The sequence below is a fragment of the Seriola aureovittata genome, chromosome 13, assembly GCF_021018895.1.
Source record: "Seriola aureovittata isolate HTS-2021-v1 ecotype China chromosome 13, ASM2101889v1, whole genome shotgun sequence".
NCBI lineage: Eukaryota > Metazoa > Chordata > Actinopteri > Carangiformes > Carangidae > Seriola > Seriola aureovittata.
Genome location: NC_079376.1, coordinates 12,380,580 through 12,402,500, shown reverse-complemented (window position 1 = coordinate 12,402,500; position 21,921 = coordinate 12,380,580). Strand labels below are relative to the sequence as shown.

Below are 21,921 nucleotides of genomic sequence, written 5' to 3'. Positions count from 1 at the left end.
ACTTTCTGAACGGCGCTAAATTTATGAAGGAGAGCAAATTCACTTTGACAGCGGTTCGCACAAAACCAAAGTAACAGGCAGAGTGAACCAAATGAAACTTTAATGTGAAAGAGAATAATGTAGGGTTACTGCTTCCTGTGCTCTCTGGACTTTAGCTCGGTCTACAGACAGTGTGTTGTGTTGAACAGACACATCGGGCCACATGGACAAACGACAGCAGATGAAAGAGTCTCTCCAGCTGGGCATAGACAGGCGCAAAGACGAGCTGTACAGCTTGAGTCGGGACATTTGGAGCCGCCCTGAACTCGCTGGTGACGAGACATATGCGCACGACAGGCTGGTCCACTTCTTCTCTCAGGAGGACCAGACATGGACAGTCCAAAGTCACTACAAGCTGCCGACCGCATTCAGGGCCAGCTGGGGTCCGGTAGGTGGCGAGGGTGACCCGGTGCTGAACGTGGCGTTCCTGTGCGAGTACGACGCGCTCCCGGGTATCGGACACGCCTGCGGGCACAACCTGATTGCGGAGGTGGGAGCTGCGGCCGCTGTGGGGCTTAAAGCTGCCTTAGAAAACCAGACTGAACTACCTGTCCCAGTAAAGGTAACTGTAGGGGTATTTCAAGAACAGTCCGGAGCCAAACGTTGAAACTCACCAACACTTGAAATGATAAATAAAATCTCCATAAATCCTTAAAACATAAGGCTAGGCTACTTTATCTACACAAGATGTGACATGTGACTTCAACCAATAGCTATAAAACGATATAGGTCAGGCCTGGTACCACAAAGAGATGCAACACAAACACAAGGAGATGGAAAACAACCACAAAGAAACACAAAACATCTACAAAGAGACCAAAAACACAACTCAAGCACAGATCGATGCTAAAGATAGGGTCTTTTTTCTGGGTCTTGCTCCTGTGTGAAAATTGATTGGAGGCCTCTTACATGTCTGTGTCCAGGGAGCCATTGTCTCATAATTACAGATGTAGGCTATTCGCGGTCACAAATCACAGTTCTTCATTGGTATTTTTTTGAATGAACTTTGACCTACATGAGTAGCTGGAATGACTGACACACATGAGGTGAAGTTTATGCCAGATGACTGAATTAAACACTTTATATCAGATAACTGTTCTGGGAACTCCTGCAGAGGAGGCTATAGGAGGAAAGATCGACCTGATCAAGGAGGGGGCCTTTGCTGACGTCGACCTCGTCTTCATGGCTCATCCGGCTCAGCAGGACACTCCATTCCTGCCCTGTGTTGCGCTCGATGAGTATGTTCAGTTTCACTGCTCATTATTATTCTCTGTGTATTTCCTCCCTCTTGGTAAACCCCCTGACCTCTACATATCGCAGACAAACCTTAAACCTCTGTGTCGATGTTTCACAGGGTGTCAGTGAAGTACCTCGGGAAGGCATCCCATGCTTCTGCGTACCCGTGGGAGGGGGTGAACGCCCTGGATGCTGCTGTTCTGGCTTACAACAATATCTCCGTGCTCAGACAGCAGCTGAAACCAGAGTGGAGGCTTCACGGTGAGGAACAGAGAGGAACTGTGACAGAATTAGTTGAGCTTCAGAGTTTATTCTCGACCTCGGACGCGGCAGCTGACATAACAGTCCAATTACCTTTAAGCATTTTGTACTAACTGTCACTAGAGTTGCAATTATTAGTTGATTCATTGATTAATCAATGGACAGAATATTTATCTGCAACAATTTTAATAATTGGTTGATTGTTTCATTATTTTTTCAAGCAGAAATACCAACTTCTCTGGGTTCCAGGTTCTCAAATGAGAGAATTTGCCACTTTTCTCTGTTATATATGACAGTAGATTGAATATCTTAAGGTTCTGGACTGTTTGTGGGACAAAACAAGAAACTGAAGGCGTCACCATGAGTTGTGAGAAATGTGAACGCCATTTTTCTTTTTTTGTGTGTGTTGTGACATGTAACACTGTAGCACTATTGTAACATGTCATTGAGTAAATGACTAATTGGTTAATGGGGAGAATAATCAGCAGATTAATCGGTAATGAAAACAACAGTTAGTCGTTGCTAAAGATGCCATCAGGCTCAAAACACATCACACAAATCCTCTCAAGAACAGGACACCGTTAATTTAGATAAGGCGCTGACCAGCTGTCAGCTGTCCAGCTGTGAACATTTGTTGAATGTAATTCTCTCTCTCTCTCTCTCTCCCTCTCCCTTACCTCATTTTCTGTCATCTGTCTTATCAATGTGTAAAATGCCCCAAAGACATCATAGATGGAAGTTTATTGAGTTCACTGTGTTTTGAAAATTTTCTTAAAAGATTGTTGTGATATTATGTTTTGTATACATGGTCATTCGTGCACTGAGGCTCACACTGGTAGAAATTCGTACTCACAGAAGATATTGTCTTTATTTATTATGGTGAAGTTATACACTAACAGTTACATGAATTCAACAGGAATAAGAACTATAGGGTATCTGAGTCCATGTATCTGTAATATATGATGCACTTTGAAATGTAGATCGACATTGAAACCCGTATGAATTGTGTAACTATACAGAGGTATGGATTAATTCCTTCTCATCCTCTGTATTGCTCATTGTCTACATTGTCTTCACTACAGGCATCATCAAACATGGAGGAGTGAAGCCCAACATTATCCCCGCCTACACTGAATTACAGTTTTATCTGCGCACACCGCTGGTTAAGGATCTTTGTGACCTCAAGGCCAAAGCAGAGGCTTGCTTTAGGGCAGCCGCTGTGGCCACTGGTTGCCAAGTAAGCTTACATAAATATATTGTCTTCCATTTGCTTCCCTCTGTGCTGGGTACACATTGCACCCCTGCTTATGTAGATTAACAATCAAGTAAAGACACAGGAACAAACAGTGTATGGTCATATAGTGGAGAAATGCAATTCTGTTATATAAGATTGTCCCTTTTAACATATTCCTGTAATTATGCTCTGAGTGCTGTGCTGCTGTTACATAATTCACCGTTATCTTCAGGCTGCTTTTCTTCTCCATCTGCACTTGCTTCAGGCAGGTTTAACTCAAACTGCAAAGTGTGCACGGATTCATATATTGTTAATATACGATGGTAATATTTTACTGTGTTGTGATCTTACGTCTTTGTACACTGCGTTTTATGAATTAGAATGAACTTCTGTTTCCTTGAGGTGGAGATAACCTACCCATCCCATGCCTACTATAACATTCTGCCTAATGCCGCACTGGCAAACCTGTACGAACATAATGGAAAAGCTTTGGGGATTGAGTTTCCAGAGCAGCCAGCCAACTTCTCTGGTAGGTAAAAAAAACACACACACACACACACACACACACACACACACACACACACACACACACACACACACACACAGAAACAGAAAAATGCTGAAAGTGCAGAAAAATGTATAAAACATAAGAAGTGTAGAAGTGTGGTGTTTTTGTTGTTCAGTGGATCAACACAGACTCATTATCACAGTGAATTTATAATTATCTGGCAGGTTCCACAGACTTTGGCAACGTATCATTCATAGTTCCTGGGATTCATCCTTTCTTCTACATCTGCACCGATGCGTTTAACCACACTGAGGAATACGCCGACGCAGCAGGTATGGCAGCACGTGTCTATTGGGAACAGATGTTGTTTTTTGTAACGGAATTGAATTGCACTAAGATCAGACATTTTTTTTCAGCCATCTTTTCCCAGGTCACTTGGTCTTCCTGTTTGGTTTTTATTTATTTAACGCTTTATTTTCCTCCTCCACTCTTTTTCCTGCACCAGGAGCTGAAAAGGCCCAGTTGTTCACCCTGAGGACAGCCAAAACCCTGGCTATGACAGCTGTGGATGTCGTGTGCTGCCCTGATCTGCTCAGGCAAGTGAGAGAGGACTTCAGCCTGGCAAAACGAAAACAGGAGAAATGACTAGAGGCCATCGATGCAACTTTGACAGCTCCATAAATACACCAATTTTAATGATAATTTTAATAATAATAAGAAAAATAACACGAATTTCGGACAGACGAAGGTGTCTGAGGTTGTGGAAAGGTTGTGGAAAGCTGTAAAACTAACAACAGAGACCTGAGTATCTCAAAGACTACCTTAATGGAGTGAGAGAGATTGTAATAAGTAACGTTTTCACATTAATATAACAGGCAGCGGCCACAATTTTTTTTAAAAGAAGGTAAAGCTATGGCTTATATCCTCGTTTCAATTTTAGGCCATTTTCATCGGTGCTCACGGCACAGTTCTGGGGGTGGCAGTGTCAGTCTGAGAGCTTGTTTAGCTTATTAAATATTTGAACAACTATTGGATGCATTGAGATGATATTTTGTGCAGATATTTATGGTCCCAAGAGGATCAAAACTGAGTGTGAAGATCCTCAGTTTTGTTTTCACTTATCCTGTGAAATATTTCAACATACTGAATGGATTGCCACAGAATTTGGTAGATTCATGATCCCCAGATGATAAAGTCCAATGATTTTTGACACTCTCTTATTTTTTATCTAGCGCCATCATTAGGTGGCTTTTTACTGAAACTTTCTGAACAACTATTGGATAGATTGTCATGACATTTGGGTTAGACGCTCATGTTCTCCAGAGGCAGAAATGTAATAAGTTTGGTGATCTCTTAACTGTTACTCTAGCACTATCATCTTTTGTCCAGTATTTCGGTTTCTAACTAAATACCCGTGAAACTAATCAGATTTACATCAGCTTCAGCTGTAGTTCACATTTGGTGGGAATAGCAAATGTTAGCATGCTAACACACTAAGCTTGGTTAGCATTTAGTTAGCTCAAAGCACCACTGTGCCAAAGTGCAAGCAACAGACTCTTTGTCTTGTTTTTAGATTTTTTGACTTGGAGTGATTTTATTGATGATGATGATGAAGGTGAACCAATCAGAAGTGGTATTGCTTTGACTTCTGCATCTTCTAACATATTTGTTTTATTTATATATATAAATATATATATATATATATAAATATATATATAATATATATATATATAATATATATATATATATATATATATATTATATATATATATATATATATATATATATATATCTCAAACATCACTTAGATTCTTAAGTCAAAGTTATATGCTTGTAAATGAACACCTTACACTTCTATATCTTACTGTACTATGATGTTTTTATGACTTACACTATACACACACACACACACACACACACAAGATGCAGAAGTCAAAGCAATACCACTTCTGATTGGTTCACCTTATATATATATATATATATATATATATATAAAAATTAAGTGACATGAGCAGTTAATGTTATTACAGAAGATCCAGTTTATGTGATTTGGTATGAATGCTCATCAGCAATCAGACCTGTGCCAGAGAGGGAAGAGAAACCCTGGAGCTGGTAGGAATCAAATGTCTAATACCTGTGAAAGCTTATCCTCCGGCACAGTTTAAATATGCTGTATAGGAGAGCAGGAAAATAGGATTTTCTTGGGGACCAAGACTTGAGGAGTCGCACCAGTAAAATGTTACCTTGTGATTCAACTGACACAAAATTTGTTATCACAAATTTTTCTGTTTTTGTTTGTTTTAAGTTGATTTTAATTGACGTATATGGAAAAAGAAAGGCATTTTCAGCCATGCATCTCAATCAATTTCTATTTGCACAAAATCAATAAATTACATGGAGGAGATTTAAAATGTACAGTATTGTGTTTTTGTTGTTCAGCACCTAAACTCTGCTCAAATAATGTTCACATTTTCAGAAAACAAAACATTTATTAAACATTTTCGCACATGTAACATCTTTCAAGAGTAAAATTTTATATCTGTATTTTTGGTTAATACATTTTTTTATGAACCACCGAAAGATGTTCTTAATATCTCTTGCTTAACAAAGTACAAAGTTGTCTTAAGCTGAAAAAGACAATAAAACTAGCAACTAACAGGTCACAGTGAACCTCAAAGCCTCACAACACCAGACAGAGGAGATGAGCTTCCGTTGTATAAAAAAAAGAAGAAATAAGGACATTTAAAAAATAAGTCAATATTATTATCAATATTTGGGATTTACTAAACATATAGTTTTACATTTGTGATTTTAATAGACTGCATTGTTTTGCTTTTTTCCTAAACTGTGTCAAATTACACTAATGCAATGCATAACTGCACTCATACAAAGATCACAACATTTTTTACATATAATGAATCATACTAACGTGCTGCAATAGAAGAATTGAACTTCAAGAATAAGAAAAATCTGATCATCTGGTAGAGGAATAGTTCCACATTTTGAAAAATCACACCTATATGCATTCTTGCGATGACGAGAAGACTGATATCAGTCTCATATCTGAAGACTACATATGAAGCTACAGCCAGGAGCTGATTAGCTTAGCTTAGCACAAAAAAAGGAAATGGAGAAACAGCTAGCCTGGCTCTGTTTAACACTTCAAAACAAATCTGCCAACCAGCACTTCTACAGCTCACTTATTAATGTGTTATATCTCATTTGATAATCCATATAAAAACTGAGGTGTAAAAACATCAATTTGTCATTTTACAGGACGTTATGTCCTGGAGCAGTAACAGCCGAGACTCCAGGAAGTTACTGGTCCCAGCAAAGAAATAGTCCGGCACATTACCATCTGCAAAATGGCTAAATTCTTGCTTTTACACAGATATTACTAGTAAAACTGTGTGCTTTAAAGGTGCTAGACAAAGCCAGGGTAGCTGTTGTGTGGTCAGTTACTGCATCAAGAGTTGAAACATAGCTGAGTTAAACTGCACTATTATCTGAGTATGCGGTAGGTCCTCAGGCGGCAACAATATCCAAACGCCTTTCCGTCAACAGCAGTACAGTCACAACATAAAACCACATAGATTTGGTGGATTGACAAAACCAGTGACGACGACTGTCCCGTTTGTCAGTACCTCAGTTTTAAGTGGCTGGGTCAAGAAGGCAATGGTCACCAGTCTGTCAATGGTCTCCATGCATCTTATGAGCAGTTCCTCTGTCTGAAAACTGTCACCTCTCCTGCTCTTGTACAAAATGGGCTGAGCTCCTGGAGTCTCGTCATGGACGACGGCCACAGTTACTGGTTGCACTTCTGCATCCCGTGTTACGAGTAGATGGACCAGTAGATGATGTTAAAGAGGATGTACGCACCAGGAAAGACAACCCTCGAGTACTTGTCTATGGCGTGGGTGTCTATCCAAATGTTCACATAGCCTCTGGACGGCTTCACCTGGCTTGCTATTTGCGGGTCGTTCAGTGCCACCTGCGCCAAGATTCGTTCCTGGCGGCCGCCATTCTCGGGCATCCCATAATTCCCTGTGGTGTTGACATCCATAGACCCATAGCCAGTGATCTGGGGGTCGATCATCATCTCGTCTGGGTTGCCGATGCCACAGGTACACGGCAGCTAGAAGGGTAAAAAGACAACACAATTTGACACTTCTCAAACTGCTTACGATGGACGCTACGTTCCGTAGCGTATAAATCCATTAGTTTGTCAAATGTTTATCATTTTTTTATCCTCATACTCAGGTCTTTAAATAAGTTTGGAATGAAACATTTATAAAAGGATGTTTGTGCAGGGGATTTTCCTCGGGGTACGTGGGCAATTTGGCTCCATATGCTGCAGCATTTGGCAGATGAAGAATAGCAATATAGTACACAAGCTGGAGTCCCAGAAATAATTTGCCATAGTGCCGCAAGCAGCTTTAACTGAACCAATTTAGAAAATATTTATCTGTTTATGGGAAATGCAAATACATTATTTATTAACGTTTCTACCAGTTTAGAAATATTTTAATGGGTAAAATATTTTAATATTGAATGAGGTCATTCTTGTTGTCTTGTCTATGTTGTGTGAGTTGGAGAGAGCTGTCAATTCCTCTGTTTCAACTTCATTTGGGTGTCTCCTTATTATCCACTAAAGGAGACTGTGTCACATTCAGCAAATTAAAATCAGCCCACAAAGAGTTTTAAAACCACAAGCTGTATGGTAAATATGAATCCATGTAAATATTTGTGTCAGTCTTTTAAACTACAACAATTAGAACTTACTAATGTATTCTGCAGAGCTCCACGTCTACGAGGTGCTGGTCGAAATCAGGACGAACAACTGTTTTTCGTTAATCATTCATGCAAAACATCACGGCAATATTTGCTTCCTTATTTTTACTTACAAAACTAAAAGGAAAATGGGAATATTTTGGCCACACATTCAGATCTTTTACTGAACAGATATGGGACCTGATTTCTTAGTATGAATGATGCTCTATTTACTGTTAAAAAGGCCAAAATAGAACTAAACATTGTGTAGTTTTTGTTCTGTACCTGTGGAACATTTTGGCCATGAATTAAGCTCGACAGTGCTACGTTCACTTACACATCGGGAAATCAAAACTATCACCTTGAAGTATTTTGTTTGTTTTTTTTTATATCCAGGTCATAAGATTAGTGTTCAAAAAAAGCAACATCTGGCTTTTATGAATTACTGTAATTAATCATTACACCGCTTTGGTTTAAAGTGGCCATGTAGAGAGCAACCACTCTAATTTGTCATGGTGAATCAAAAAGACATCAACATTTCATGCATTAACCTTTCAGCCACAGAGAGAAATCACACTTACTCTCTCCCTCAGCTTCCTCTCTTTCCTCTCCTGTACAGTGGACAGGTAGTTGACCGCCGCGTACTCTATCACCGACAGGAAGACAAAAACAAAACTGACCCAGAGGTAAATGTCCACTGCCTTAATGTAGGAGACCCGTGGCATGGAGGCGTTGACCCCGGTGATGATGGTGGACATGGTCAACACTGTGGTGATGCCTGGAGGGGTGCACGCAAACAGTTTAGTCACAGCAAAGATTTTTTAATTTACGCTGAATAGCACAGAGAGGGGTGCACATATGACCCTAGTTCTTCTTATTTTTATTTAAATAGTAGTAATTAACTTTAATGCATATGTTTTATTCTCATTTTATTCTATTTTATTGATCACTGTTGGGAAGTTCTCTAATGACTGTCCCTCCTCCACAGGTTTGTGGGAGCTAGCAGCATGGCTTTGGGGATGGCACTGGTGTATTGTCTGTCTGTCTGTCTGTCTGTCTGTCTGTCTGTCTGTCTGTCTGTCTGTCTGTCTGTCCGTCCTCAACTTTTGTCCACTGCATGGATTGCCATACAATTTTGTACAAACATGAAACCCAATGACTTTGGTGATCCACCACCATGAGGTTCACCTTTGTGGTTTTGAGTGAAATGTCTCAACAACTATTGGATGGATTGTCTTGAAATCTGGTACAAACATTGATGGTGATCCTAAACCTTCTGTCATGTCAAAAATCCAGTGTGTACCTTCAATAATGACATTCACATCCGCTTTAGCAGTACTTTGTTGAGTGCAAATTAGCAAATGTTAGCATGGTAATAAGCTAATCTAGGATGGTAGCATGGTAGACATTAACATACTGCTCAACTAACTTTGCTTTATTCTAGTTAAAGCTTGCATTCATTTACCTCTTCAGTCTTTTTTAAAATATGTTTTTGAAAGATGCAACCTGGGATGGGAAATCACCAATCACATTTCTCACATCTTATGTTCTATAAACAACCAATATTACTGCTCTACAATGCACTATGTTGCCTTGCTTCCCTCCCTTTTGGAACAAGCCAACATTTCTCAAACTAGATAATCCTTTTAGTAGCGCTTCTTTGCAAAGTCCACACTCTGAGAGGTACAATCTGCCATACCTAAGGGCACCCTGGCGGGTACGGCCCTACGATCGATCCAAAAGGACACCCAGGACAGCATGACCATCAGAGTGGCCGGGAAGTAGGTTTGCAGCAGGAAGAAGAAGATGTGGCGCCGCAGGGTGAAGTGGATGTACAAACGATTGTACCAGCCTAGGAAGAAGAAATATCACCATTGCACACACATTGTCATATGTTGGCTGCTGATACACAGTACAAACACTTGCAGCGGAGGTTCCCTGCTAGTCTGGTGGAGAAAGATAGGACACCAAATCCTTTTCATGCTTCAGGTTGCTCTTGTGAGCGAAGTGACGTTTGGTTAGGAGAAAGCTGCAGGGCTTTTACAGTGGCTTTCCAGATGAGTACAAGTGGTTGGCAATAGCTTGATTCATTTCATTTCACAGTAAGGATTAAATATTAGGACATTCTTCTTGGTGTGACATTCAAGGGACATCAATTTCATGTAAGGAAAACTCAATCCTTTAGTTGGAAAAGGCTTATAAAGTAAAATGAAATTCATTGAACTTGTAATTCAATTGTGATCTAGTTCTTACACGCATGGTAAACATATATGAGCCATTAGCATAATCACTGTAGTTTACTGTATGTATTAGAAGTGCCAGAGTTGTGGATTACAGTACCTGTGCTGCTGTAGAAAGCCAGCTTGGTGGTGGTGTGAAATTTCTGGATGAGGAACTGGGACAGAGATATTCTATCGTCAGTGTTCAGGGACTCGTTCCCTTTCTTCCAGTACAACATCAGGTCATCATCTGTGTAGGCATCTGGTGGGAAAATATGTAGAAGTAAGAAGATCTGTGACAAACCAAATCAGGGCAGATTTAGTCAGGACAATGCCGGATGATAATACGAACAAAATGTCCAACAGAAAAAGATAAAACATGATGAAGACTACCAGTCTAGAGCACCACTAGCAGTCCCTAGAGACTGCAGTATTCATTGCACACTAGGAGGAGTTTGTGCAAGAGGAAAGGGTCATTAAAATTAAAGCTATTTATTCTCTTTGAAGCATGAATGTGCTCAAAATCTTTCATGGTATGATATATCTCGGATTTTAATGAGATATCTGGGAAGCAAATTTGAGGACACCAGAGGAAAGCTTATGTAGTGTCTAAAATGGAAATGGAAAAGTGTTTATGAATGTGTTCAGTAAATGTAATTGTACAACTCATATTGATATTTCTTGTGAAATGTTGGTGGTATTAGAAGAAAGTTCAGAAAGATTGGAAACCATACACTGAGAGAACAGTGAATGTGAAAGCAGATTTCAAATCCAGACATAAATCTTTAAGATGCTCTGGACAGATGGATGGATGGATGGATAAATGGATGGATGGTAGAAACAGCATGTTCAAATGGACAAAAAAAAAAGAAAGATGCGTCTCGCGGACATATTTGTCCATATTTTGATCAATCCACTCACAGCTCTCAATCTCCAGCGAGCAGGTTTGGGTGTCCAGAGGGAAGCGGCTAAGGTCCATGTTGCACATTGCAGTGACAGTGACTCTGCAGGGACAAAATTGTTCGACACAAACAAAAACACTGTAATTTAACTTCTAAAGAAACAGTGAAGATGGAGGTTAAATTCGCAAATGTATATGCAGTAAATAATCTGGCAAAAAAAATAGAAAGAACAGAGACTCAGGCTGTGTAGTGTGTGCTAGATAGAGACGCGCGTCTGTTAAGTCTGTTAAACTTCTGATTGTGCTATTCTCTTTTTTCAGAGCAGTGTTGAATGTGTTTTCATTTTCCTCTTTGTATTATCTCTCTGCAGTGTTGTGTAATTTTTATCCACTATCCCTCTTGTTATTCCCAATTCTTAATCAGATGGCCTTATGTTATGCTATGTGAATATAAATTACTTTCCTGATTAAACACAGGTTCAAAGGACCCTACAATGAATGATTAACCCAGGGCTGTCACAATTGTATGCAACACTGATTACAATGATCATGTTGTTCCACAGAATGCTGCTGGACCTTTCACCTGCTGTGAGATTCATCAAAGCAAATCAGTGGTGAGTTTTTCATGTGGCGTGTTTTTGATTCTTCTGTGTTTTGTGGACGTGCTGAATTTTTTTATTTCTCTATTTGAAAAAGATTTCTTATTGTGATGTTTTCCATTATTTTTTATAGCAGAGGAAAATGAACAATAATATAGTCTTAAATTTATTTATTTTTTCTTCCAAATATATAAACTGCTTATCATTTTTTCACTATTATAAGAAAGGCATTGGGTCTACCTGAGACTGTAGAGGACGTTGCCATCAGGATAAACCCTCAGCATGACGTTATCAGTGGTGGTGTCGTGGATGAAAGAGCGCTTGGAGTGGACGAAGAACATGTCAGGAACCCAGATCTTCTTCACCAGGCGACTGTCAAAGGTCATGCTTTGGTTGTTGGTGCTCGGGAACGCCAGCCGCTCATCCTTCCAGTAGTGACGCAGGTACAGTGTCATAGTGAAGTCCTACAGGAAGGAAAAACACTGGAGTGCTGAACAGTGGTGGAGGAAATACTCAAATATATTTTTAAAGGAAAAGGACCGGTACAACAATCCAAAAATACTCAATAAAAGCAAAAGTCCTGCATTCAAAATCCTACTTTGGTAAAAGTACGAATGTGTCATCCACTAAGTATCAAAGTAAAAGTGGTGGTTGTGCAGTGAAATGTTCTCTGTGACTGACATAGTATATGACATTACAGATTGTTAATACTGATGCATGTGTAAGCAGCGTTTTCCTCCTGTAGCTGCTCCAGTTTAGTAGGTAGTTTAGTCCAATAGTTCCAAAGCTTGGGGTCAGGCCTCCTCCAAAGAATCACAAAATATATCTGAAGGGTCATGAGGTGATAGATGAAGTAGCAAAGTAGACAAAACAAAGTTATGTCATACACATTTGAATTCATTTTTCAGACCTCTTCTGTTTTTGTTCATTGTTGAATAATCTGACCTCTTAAGGGCTCAAACATCTGGGACGTTTGGAGGAACAGTGTCTGTTTGGTGAAACTGATTAGGAGCTACTGGTTTAGTCTTTGACAATACATTGTAGTTTATAATCTCATCATATGCATTTTAATGTAAAATCTTTCAAATCGTAGTAACTATTGCTGATAAATCAATGGAGTGGAGTAGAATAGCAGAAAATGGGAATATTTAAGTAAAATACCTCAAAATTGTACTTGAGTAAACACTGTTGTATCCTGTAACCTGCAATCCATGATTTTGAAAAGTATACCAAAAAGCTGTGTCATACTTACCATATCTACTTCAGAGATGGTATCCAGACTTTCAACCTGAACATCTACTCCAACAGGAATTGGAGGGCCTGAAATGAAAATGGACTCATGTCAGCAAATGCAGAAATGTTATTTTTCTCCATAGAAGCTGCATGAACGTGTGTTTTCTGCCTCATTATGAATGTGAGAGTGGGTAAAAAATCAACATGACCCTTACAGAGACTTTTTCATTGTCTTGTTTTGGAAATAACGTTTCCAAAAACAACATTGAATCACACAAATATAGAGCAACCCCTTATGCCATGACTGTGTCGGTCTGGCTGGGACTCTACTTTTGACCTATTTCAGCCTTTTTACTCTGCATCATCATCCTCCAATAGTACACAAACACAATTAGGTCACAATAATGGATCAAAGTTGATGCAGCGGTGGATGAAATCCAGCTCTCTTTTCCACTTCCAGCTGAGACGCACTTGATGGTCGAAACTAGATGAACGGTCACTTGGTGTATTTTCAGCAGCAGATTGTCGTGCGATTAAAAGTAGTCATCTGATAAAAACAGCACGTGTCTCTGTCACTGCATTGATTTTTTTGGGGGGGTTAAATACCATTCTTGTATTTGTAGTTATTTGCCCCAAAAGACAAATAAAAAGATAAAGACAGCTAAAAAGATTATATTCCATTATGATCTTCTAGTAAAAACAAAAGCTTGTGTGTCTTTATCTCAGTGTAATCCTTCAGATTTGATTTCAAAAAGCTGACATCACATCCCTCTAATATACAGCGATGCAAAAGACATGTATCAACACTTGTGATGTAAAGAACTGAGCTGCAATTGGAAACTCCAGCACAGATTGCATGGATGGTGTCACCAAGGTCAAGAGCTTAAAGCGTATAGGACAGTTTGGTCCAAACCAATGACCACAGAACAAATCTCATCCCGCTGCACTTGATGACTGTCCATGCAGCCTCCAATGAAATCGTTTGTCCAGCGTGTCTGAGCTGCAGATTTGTTAATGAAAGAAAACACTTTCACTTCAATTACTCAAATCTGATTTTCTGACCTCCGAACGCTGGTCTCATGGTGAAATCGTGGTCATCTATTCTCAGGAGCTGCTCAGATTTCGTCATCGGTGATTTTGTCATGTCTGGGCTTCGTTTGTAAATTGGGCTGTAAAACACAAAAGAAGGACACGTGGTCACAATGAGCCTTCAGGGATATGCGGTACTTAGTTTTTAATTAGGAAATTACTCTATATTAGTTTGAAAATCTTTAGAGTTTTAAGGCGTACCTTCCAGATTTGTGACCTCCACCTCCATCCATTCTAGTCTCTCTTCGCAACCTGTTAATTAAGAGCAGCGATAGATAAATAAATAAATAAGGACATCTGTCACATATGGCAGCAGCAGAACATTGTACAAAAAGCTGAGACTTTACTTTTTTCTGCTGTTTTACTTCTACAACGCAACATATTCTTTTTGAAAAAAAAGTAAATCATGCTGTGTATTTTAGCTTCTTTCTACAAGTGTTTTTTGATTGGCATGTTATTTTCATCTTTTATTTCTTTCATTTTATAGTCTATTGATGATTGACATTTCTATTTTCCATTTCCATTTTTTTTGTTCTTTTTCTTTTGTTTGTTTGTTTTTTATCTTCTTTAATTATTTCTTGCGTGTACTTGTGTACTTGTGTGTATATTGATTATCTGATGTGGTCAAACACCACACCGCCACAGTTTCATCAGCCTGATAAAGTGTTGAGCGAAATGTGTTGCTCTTGTCAGTGTTACTAAAGAGTATTTGCTGGTTGTAGCTTCTTGAAAATTTTCTTTCTTTTTTGTCATATATGATGATAAACTAAATATATTTGGGTTCTGGGCTGTTGGACACACAAAACAAGCTATTTTCAATATGTCACCTCAGGCTCTGTGAAATTATAAACATTTTTCATTACTCTGTTAATAAATCAATTGAGAAAAATTATTTTCTGATTAATCAATAATGGAAATAATAATTTGTTGTAGCTTTAATTTGAACAAATAATGTTACACATGTCATTTTAAAGCTTAAATCTACATAGTGTTAAGAGGCAATAATAACTTTTGTCTTGATGCGCTCTATGGCAGAGATAAGGGCAAAAGAGCATTTCCTAATCACATCCAATTTGAATGAAGCCAGATCTTCTCTGGTGTCACTTTTCAAGAGGCCTGCCTTTGTGTACTTGTCTTTTAGGCACCATTTCAGGCCACGAGAGACAGAGAAAAGAAAAAAAAAGATGAATACCAAAAACCCTAAAATGGATTAATAGAGTAGAGCATGCTGTGATAGACAGGGCCAAATCCCTGTGACAACCACAAACATGCATTAAGGAAATACCACTGAGGAAGAAAGAGAAAGGGAGAGATGAAGGGACTGCACCAAAACAGAAAAACACAACAAGAGCAAAATCAAACAGTAAGAAGACGGTTTCTCTGGGTGCTACTGTAGCTGCAGTGATGTGATGGGCAATGGGTGCTCCTCGTCTGTGTCCGTCCAGCAGCTGGTTCCTAATCCTCTTGGCAGAAATGCCTCTCCAATCCCCTCTCTGCCTGCCTACGCCACACAGCAGACTGCCTGTCTGCACACTGCTCTGCTCTGTGTGGCCTGACGCTGTTTCTGCTGTTTTCTGCAGCGGCTGGCCTGCACGCATGCATGCATCGCCACAGGGGCGGCATCAGGGTTAAATGGCCAGATTTCTGCAGAGGTCATTCTGGACACATTAATGGCGAATGTATACTACAGACAAAACTGAAGTCGTGAAAAAGTTTAAAGTTTACAGGCTCACTGGGTGTACTGTAATAGATGGATAGGATGCAATGTCGTTATTCTATGTAATCTATCTTTAATCTTTATTTTACCACAAGAATTAATGCGGTGAAAGAAAAACTGTGTCAACAAACAAAATGGATTCTCCCTGCTTGTCCATTTATTAGTAATTACTTTGAAATTAATATTTAAAAAAAGGATTTACAGTTAATTACTGAATTTGAGTTTCCAGTGCTACTCTGCTAAGCTAGGCTAGTTACTTTTTTTTTTTAGTTCAGCTGTTTTTATTCTCCATGATTAGCTGCTGCCTTGGGGATAACTGAATTACCAAGATGTTAGTTCATCAAAATGTATATATTTCAACCACAGGGAACAGTTATGGGGGTAGGGGAGATCAATTTAGCTTTAGTGAAGATTAGCCATGGCTACCTCACCAGCTAGCTTGACTTGACTCTGTAGTTGATTGTTTGGTTTGGTTTTTAGCCATGTTTTGTGATAACTTGTATATTTAGCATGCTGTTTTCTTTTACATAAAAAAGTATAAAGTAAAATAAATGTCAAGAGGTTCTGGGTTTAACTAGGTTTTGACTAAATATATAGCTAGCTAAGCACATTTTGGCTATGTATGGAAGTGTTTTAAATTTCCTTTGATTTACAGATTGTTTGCTGAAATGTCAAAAAAAAAGCAAAACATATAAGAGGGAAATGAGGGAAGATAAGTAGGTTGATAGTTCCTATCATCAAAATGTGTTGTTTTTCTGTCCAAAGAATTATCCAGCCACCACTCCAAATTATCTTCTAAACCTCATGAGGGTTTTCTCCTCAGATGTTCCCTTGTGTGGGACTCTGCTGTCCCACACAAATCCCCAACTCCGCTCTTCCTCCTTCAAGGCAGCGGGTGAAAAATTTTTCAGTAATTTAGTGAAAACTCCCACAACCCACGCTATGGCAACATCCAGCCGCTTTTGCAATTTCACACTCAAGGGAGGAGGAGGAGTGGAGTGATGAGAAACAGCGAGAAGACGAGTTTGACTTCTACATAAGAACATGAGATGCCCCCCCCGCCCCCCTTGCTAGAAGAGGAATCAGAGATTTGTATTCACAGACTGTGTGTGTCAGCAAAGAGAAGACGATGTGAGAGGACTTTTAACTAGTTGAAGGGAAAAAAACAGTGAAGCATAGATTTGATAACAAGTCAACAGTGGCGTTTAGAGATTACAGTGCAGCTTTGAGCCACTTGTGCTTTGTCTTCTCCAGATTTTCCACAGACGATTACGATAGTGCTCCTCTTACACTTAATGATCATCTTAATCACCTTAGGGCAGAGATGATCACTTTAAATGACTGTAATTTCACAGAGGATTGTTTAGATTTAAAAAGGCAGCTTTAACCATGCACTGTTTAACACTCACACGTGCCTTCAGTGAGATCAGACTCACCATGTCATGCGTCCTGACAGTTTGTCATGATGTATACAAGCAGCTGTATGTTATGTCAAACACATTTCTTTTACTCAAATAGATGAGTATCTTAATGTCAAGCAGGCTGAGGTTTGACGTTGTCTCTGATCTATAAATAACAGCAGTTATAACGTGAAAAGTGATACTGTATCTAAAGGCAGGGGGGATTATGATTTGACAGGGGTTGTTGGATATATTAAGTAGATGCAAATCATTCAATGCTGATAGCGTTATGAGGTGTACACAGCTGTACTTTGCCTGCTTGGGAAAATCTTATCGTCTTCACCAGAGTTTAATGCAAAAACAGTTTCTCACTCAGGGGCCGCAGGCTACAGTTGAACTCTGTGCGGATATTCATACAAGAGAATAGCCTAGTGAAAAAAATGTCAAATATACATGAATCATTCAAACCTTTTCTGACAACTACTGTTCTTACTATCTTTTGTAATGAGTCAGATAACAGCAAATATGTCAGTGTAATTTTGGATATTGCTGAGTCGAGTTTTTCATTCATAAGCTGAAACCGTTTCTTGATTAATGAATTACCTGATTGACATAATTAATCAGCAACTACTTTGATTATAGTTGAATAATCTGAGCCATTTTTCAAACAGAAATGCCAAACATTCCCAATTTTTAGCTTCCCAAATGGGATGATTTCCTGCTATTCTTTGTCTTCTTGTAGTTTTGGACTGTGGGTGGATAAAACATGTAATTTGAATGTAGTTGGACTATGGGAAGGTGCAATGGTTTTTTGGTTGTTTGTTGTTTTTTTTATATAATTTTTCCCGACATTTAATTGACCAAATGATTAATTGATTCATCAAGAAAATGATCATCAGATTAACAAAAAATAATCATTAGTTGCAGGTGTATTATTTCTCTGTTCTCAGATAACATATTGTGCTCCACATGTGCCATCTGAAAGTGACAGACTTATAAACATGCTGGCATATTATGATTATTATACTCCCGGATTAAAATTAATTCTAACAATTTTGCTGTGTATATTAACACTCACTTTAAATACCTGACATCATATATTTTGATGATGCCACAATTTCTACTCAAGATATCACACAGTCGCATTAAAAAATGTCATGCTTCAATAAGTGGTCTAAAGACTAAGTTGCTCATTTCGCCTTTTGTAGTGTAAAAGTCATATTTCTTTCAGTAAACCACTAGTCATGCTGCACTTCCACATACTGCTTCACGCACTAAACAGCTGTGATAATATGAATATTCTTATTACAACTGAAACAGCTGGTCAATTTATCAATTAGTTGATCAACAAAGAAGTAATCTGCACATACTTTGTTAACCAATTAATCTCCTAAGTAATTTTTAAGCAAGAATGGCTAAAACATTCACTGGTTGCAGCTTCTCAAATGTGAAGATCCGTCTTTGTTTGTCTCATGATAGTAAACTGAATATCTTTGGGTTTTGGACTGTTGGTTGGACAAAACGAGGTATTTTAAGATGTCACCATTGGCTCTGGGAACTTCTGATAGGCAAGTTTTTAACTTAATCAACAAAAGAATAATTAGCTGCAGCCCTATTTACACCACTATTGAATATTATAATTCTGAATTATTTCATCTGACAATTTTGTTATGTACTTAAGAATTCATCATTTAAGTATCTAACAGCAATTTCACAAATCTATTTAAATCTACAATCTACAAATCTACAGTTATGAAGCGTTTTTATGCTTCAATATGTGCCCCAAATTTGACCGAATCATTAAAATATTGATTGGTTTTGAGTTTTAGTCAAGCTATCAGCATTTTACAAGTGAGTCAAGAAATGACTGAAATGCTAATTGCTTGTTTTGAGTTGTAAATGTCACGTTTCTTCCACCACAGCTATGTCCAGATTGCCCCTCCATATACTGCTCCTTGCACTTGACAGCAGTGCTAAAAGTTTTTACATCCTAATATGCAAATGAGAATCTTTCTATTTAATTCACCTCTAATGTCCAAGCCAATTCAATCTATAAGAACTGATGAAGCGAGACTAAATGCCTAAACTAAAGCATCTAATCCAATGGATGCATTAACAAGGGAGCAATTAGCCTAAATAATCACCTGAAAATGACATTAACTACAACTGCTGCCTTTGGGGAAAACAGTCATTAACTGGCCTGTAGCAGTTGTGGGGCAAAAGAACACAGCATTCACCAGTAGTACATAAATAGATGTGGGGATTTAGGTCTCCCTCTCTCTCCACTCTCCAATCTGCTGTCTGAATAAGTCTGTTTTCGGGGGGGGGGGGGAGGAGCACAGGTGACACAGGAAACACTGGACAACATCGTGTAAACCCAAAATAAAACATCTATAAGAAAAAAAAGACGCCCTCATCGGTAAAAGGGCTTTAACATTTAAAAATGTTTGCAGATTTTGCATTAAAAGCTTCATCTAAAGTATCCTGTTAAGACAATAAAAACCATGCACTCCAGTGTTTGTCCTTGACATCTGTGACTCCTTTGACATTACCTGCTCTGTTTGTAGGTCTCCAGCTTGTGACCCCTCGACTGGGCCATTTTCCCAGCTGCACCCACGAGCCAAACACAGAAGAGCACAAGAACAGCATCCACCTGCATGGTTCACATTCCCCAGAGGACGGACCTCTCCTGTCAGTCAGAATCTACTCCCCTCCAGGGTTTGGAGCACTCTTCCTCCCTGAGACATTCCCTTCTCCAGCGCCGGAGCCGATAAAAGGGGAGAAACACAGCAACAGCAGCAGCAGCTACACTACGGCCTGAGTGGAAAACATCCTACGGTGCTTAATCTCCACAGTGGGAAAAGCAATTTTGACTAAACCCATAAATCCTTGAGCGTCAGATGGTACAGATTTGATCCCTCCAGCGGCGGATGTGCCTGCCTCTCTGTGCGCTGCTGTGCTCAGATATCCTGCACTCTGATGTGCTCTACTCCACTTTGCACCGCCCAGAAACACCAATTCTCACAGTGATGCAGCGTGCTCATTTGTAAGGTCAACGGTTTACAGATACAGACTCGCAGAGGCTGACAGGAAGCTCTGTGTCTAACGTGAAAGGCTCCTTCTGATACTGCAGTCTCGCTTCTGCATGTCAAAAATGTTTTGACACTCAGACAAAAATGTAAAAAAAAAAAAACTGCATTTCTGCTTGTTGGTGTTGGCAGGGAATGGATTCCTTAATGCAAACCTAGACAGTGAATGTGGGGTTTTTTAGTTATTTTTCTTTCTGTCTGCTGTGGTGTTTTTCACTATGTCTTCTTGAGGGACCTGGATCTGGGAATATTTTTGGATGCTCCCTACAAGATTTCACAGGTTGATGTGCCAAGAAATCCCATAGAAATAAGGCTAATAGAGTTTTCAAACAACAAACCTTTCAAATCTAAATATAATATATAATATTAATTTATATGATATTTATGTTTATATATAAATATTAAGCCAAGAAGGTAACTGACTTTTTGATCTTTGCTGAATTTTTCAACAATTACTTGGTCTTTTATTTTGTCAGATGATTGATAAAAAAAATAAAATAACACATGCATTGGGTTCCAACAGAAAGCATCAAACACCAGTGTGATCTCAAGGAGGACAAATAATAGATGTGTTTTTCAATTCAACAACACTACAGACTGCATCACTATTTGTCTGTCAATGCGTGCTGTCCACCTGAATAAGCCAATCAAAAGACAAACAAACGTCTCAGCACTGACATCACCATCATCCAACTCACGTGTCAATCCCCTTTTTTTTTTATTATAGCGAGCTGAACAGTTGGATTATAAGATCATGAATGTGGGTTAGCTCCATGGACGTCAATCTGCAAACGGGTGTAAGTAATGATAGGTATTGTTTTCTATTTGAGATTTGTGGACCCTTCTTTACAGTCATCCTGCTGACCAAGCAAATGTAACAGCCACCAACTGTACAAACCAACACAGGCAACAAACAATCGGCTGAATGTCCTCATAGTTTTTATGATTAAGAGATTTCTACACACATTTGAGTTATTGCGCCTGAGTTACGGTGAGCTTACTTTAGTCTAGTGGTGTTCAAATTTAATTTAAGATTCACATTAGAGACATCATGGGTTGAATTTGAAATTGTTGACACAAAACAGTTTGAAAATTTGTAAAATAAAAATGAAAAAAAAACATCCACCTGCCCAGTGAATTTTAGTTTTGGGGATTACAGTAAAAATATTATTTCTCAGGGGCGAGTCCAAGCATGTTTTTTTTTTTTTTTTTTTTTTTTTTTTAAATCTAATGCCTGCTAATTCTGGGCAATTAAAAAAAACAGGTAGTTGAGGAATCGAAATAAAACTTCTTCGGAGGATGTCCTTTATGACAAACAACACAATTCTGACTTACAATCTAACTTACTCTTACTCACTATATTGTATGATCATAATTATGATTTACTAAATCAAGGTTATTATAGCCTGGTTGATACTGGATTTCTAAAGGGTAAATCCACACTAAACTTTAAAAAAGAGGAAAAACATACCTGTACTGGACTATTTGGGATGGAGGACATGCAGTAAGTCTCGAAGACAGGTGAAGTCACAGTGACCCTGCTATGATGCGGCATCAAAGCTTTACAATGAGTGGAAAAAGCATGCAGTCACCACTAGTAGGCAGAGAAAACCAGAACATTTGACT

The 21,921-nt window shown here is 38.8% G+C and overlaps 2 protein-coding genes across 2 annotated transcripts in view; one reads left to right on the top strand and one right to left on the bottom strand.

Moving 5' to 3' along the window:
- Window positions 1–4,965, top strand: part of LOC130179666 (peptidase M20 domain-containing protein 2-like) — a 5,002-nt gene extending 37 nt beyond the window's left edge. The window contains exons 1-7 of the mRNA XM_056392623.1: window positions 1–601; window positions 1,129–1,277; window positions 1,394–1,536; window positions 2,619–2,773; window positions 3,173–3,299; window positions 3,503–3,610; window positions 3,784–4,965. The exon at window positions 1–601 is cut by the window's left edge and continues 37 nt beyond it. Of these exons, the coding sequence (XP_056248598.1) occupies window positions 203–601; window positions 1,129–1,277; window positions 1,394–1,536; window positions 2,619–2,773; window positions 3,173–3,299; window positions 3,503–3,610; window positions 3,784–3,923 (1,221 nt within the window). The 5' untranslated portion in view covers window positions 1–202 and the 3' untranslated portion in view covers window positions 3,924–4,965. The remainder of the gene's footprint in view (window positions 602–1,128; window positions 1,278–1,393; window positions 1,537–2,618; window positions 2,774–3,172; window positions 3,300–3,502; window positions 3,611–3,783) is intronic.
- Window positions 4,966–5,043: 78 nt separating this feature from the next.
- Window positions 5,044–20,381, bottom strand: LOC130180773 (gamma-aminobutyric acid receptor subunit rho-1). The gene is made up of 10 exons (XM_056394508.1): window positions 19,759–20,381; window positions 14,291–14,341; window positions 14,063–14,169; window positions 13,020–13,087; window positions 12,008–12,231; window positions 11,189–11,271; window positions 10,389–10,529; window positions 9,748–9,900; window positions 8,630–8,826; window positions 5,044–7,413 (listed from the first exon to the last, which is right to left on the bottom strand). Exons 1-10 carry the CDS (start codon window positions 19,863–19,865, stop codon window positions 7,111–7,113), a joined length of 1,434 nt encoding a protein of 477 aa, XP_056250483.1. The 5' UTR covers window positions 19,866–20,381; the 3' UTR covers window positions 5,044–7,110.
- Window positions 20,382–21,921: the final 1,540 nt, after the last annotated feature.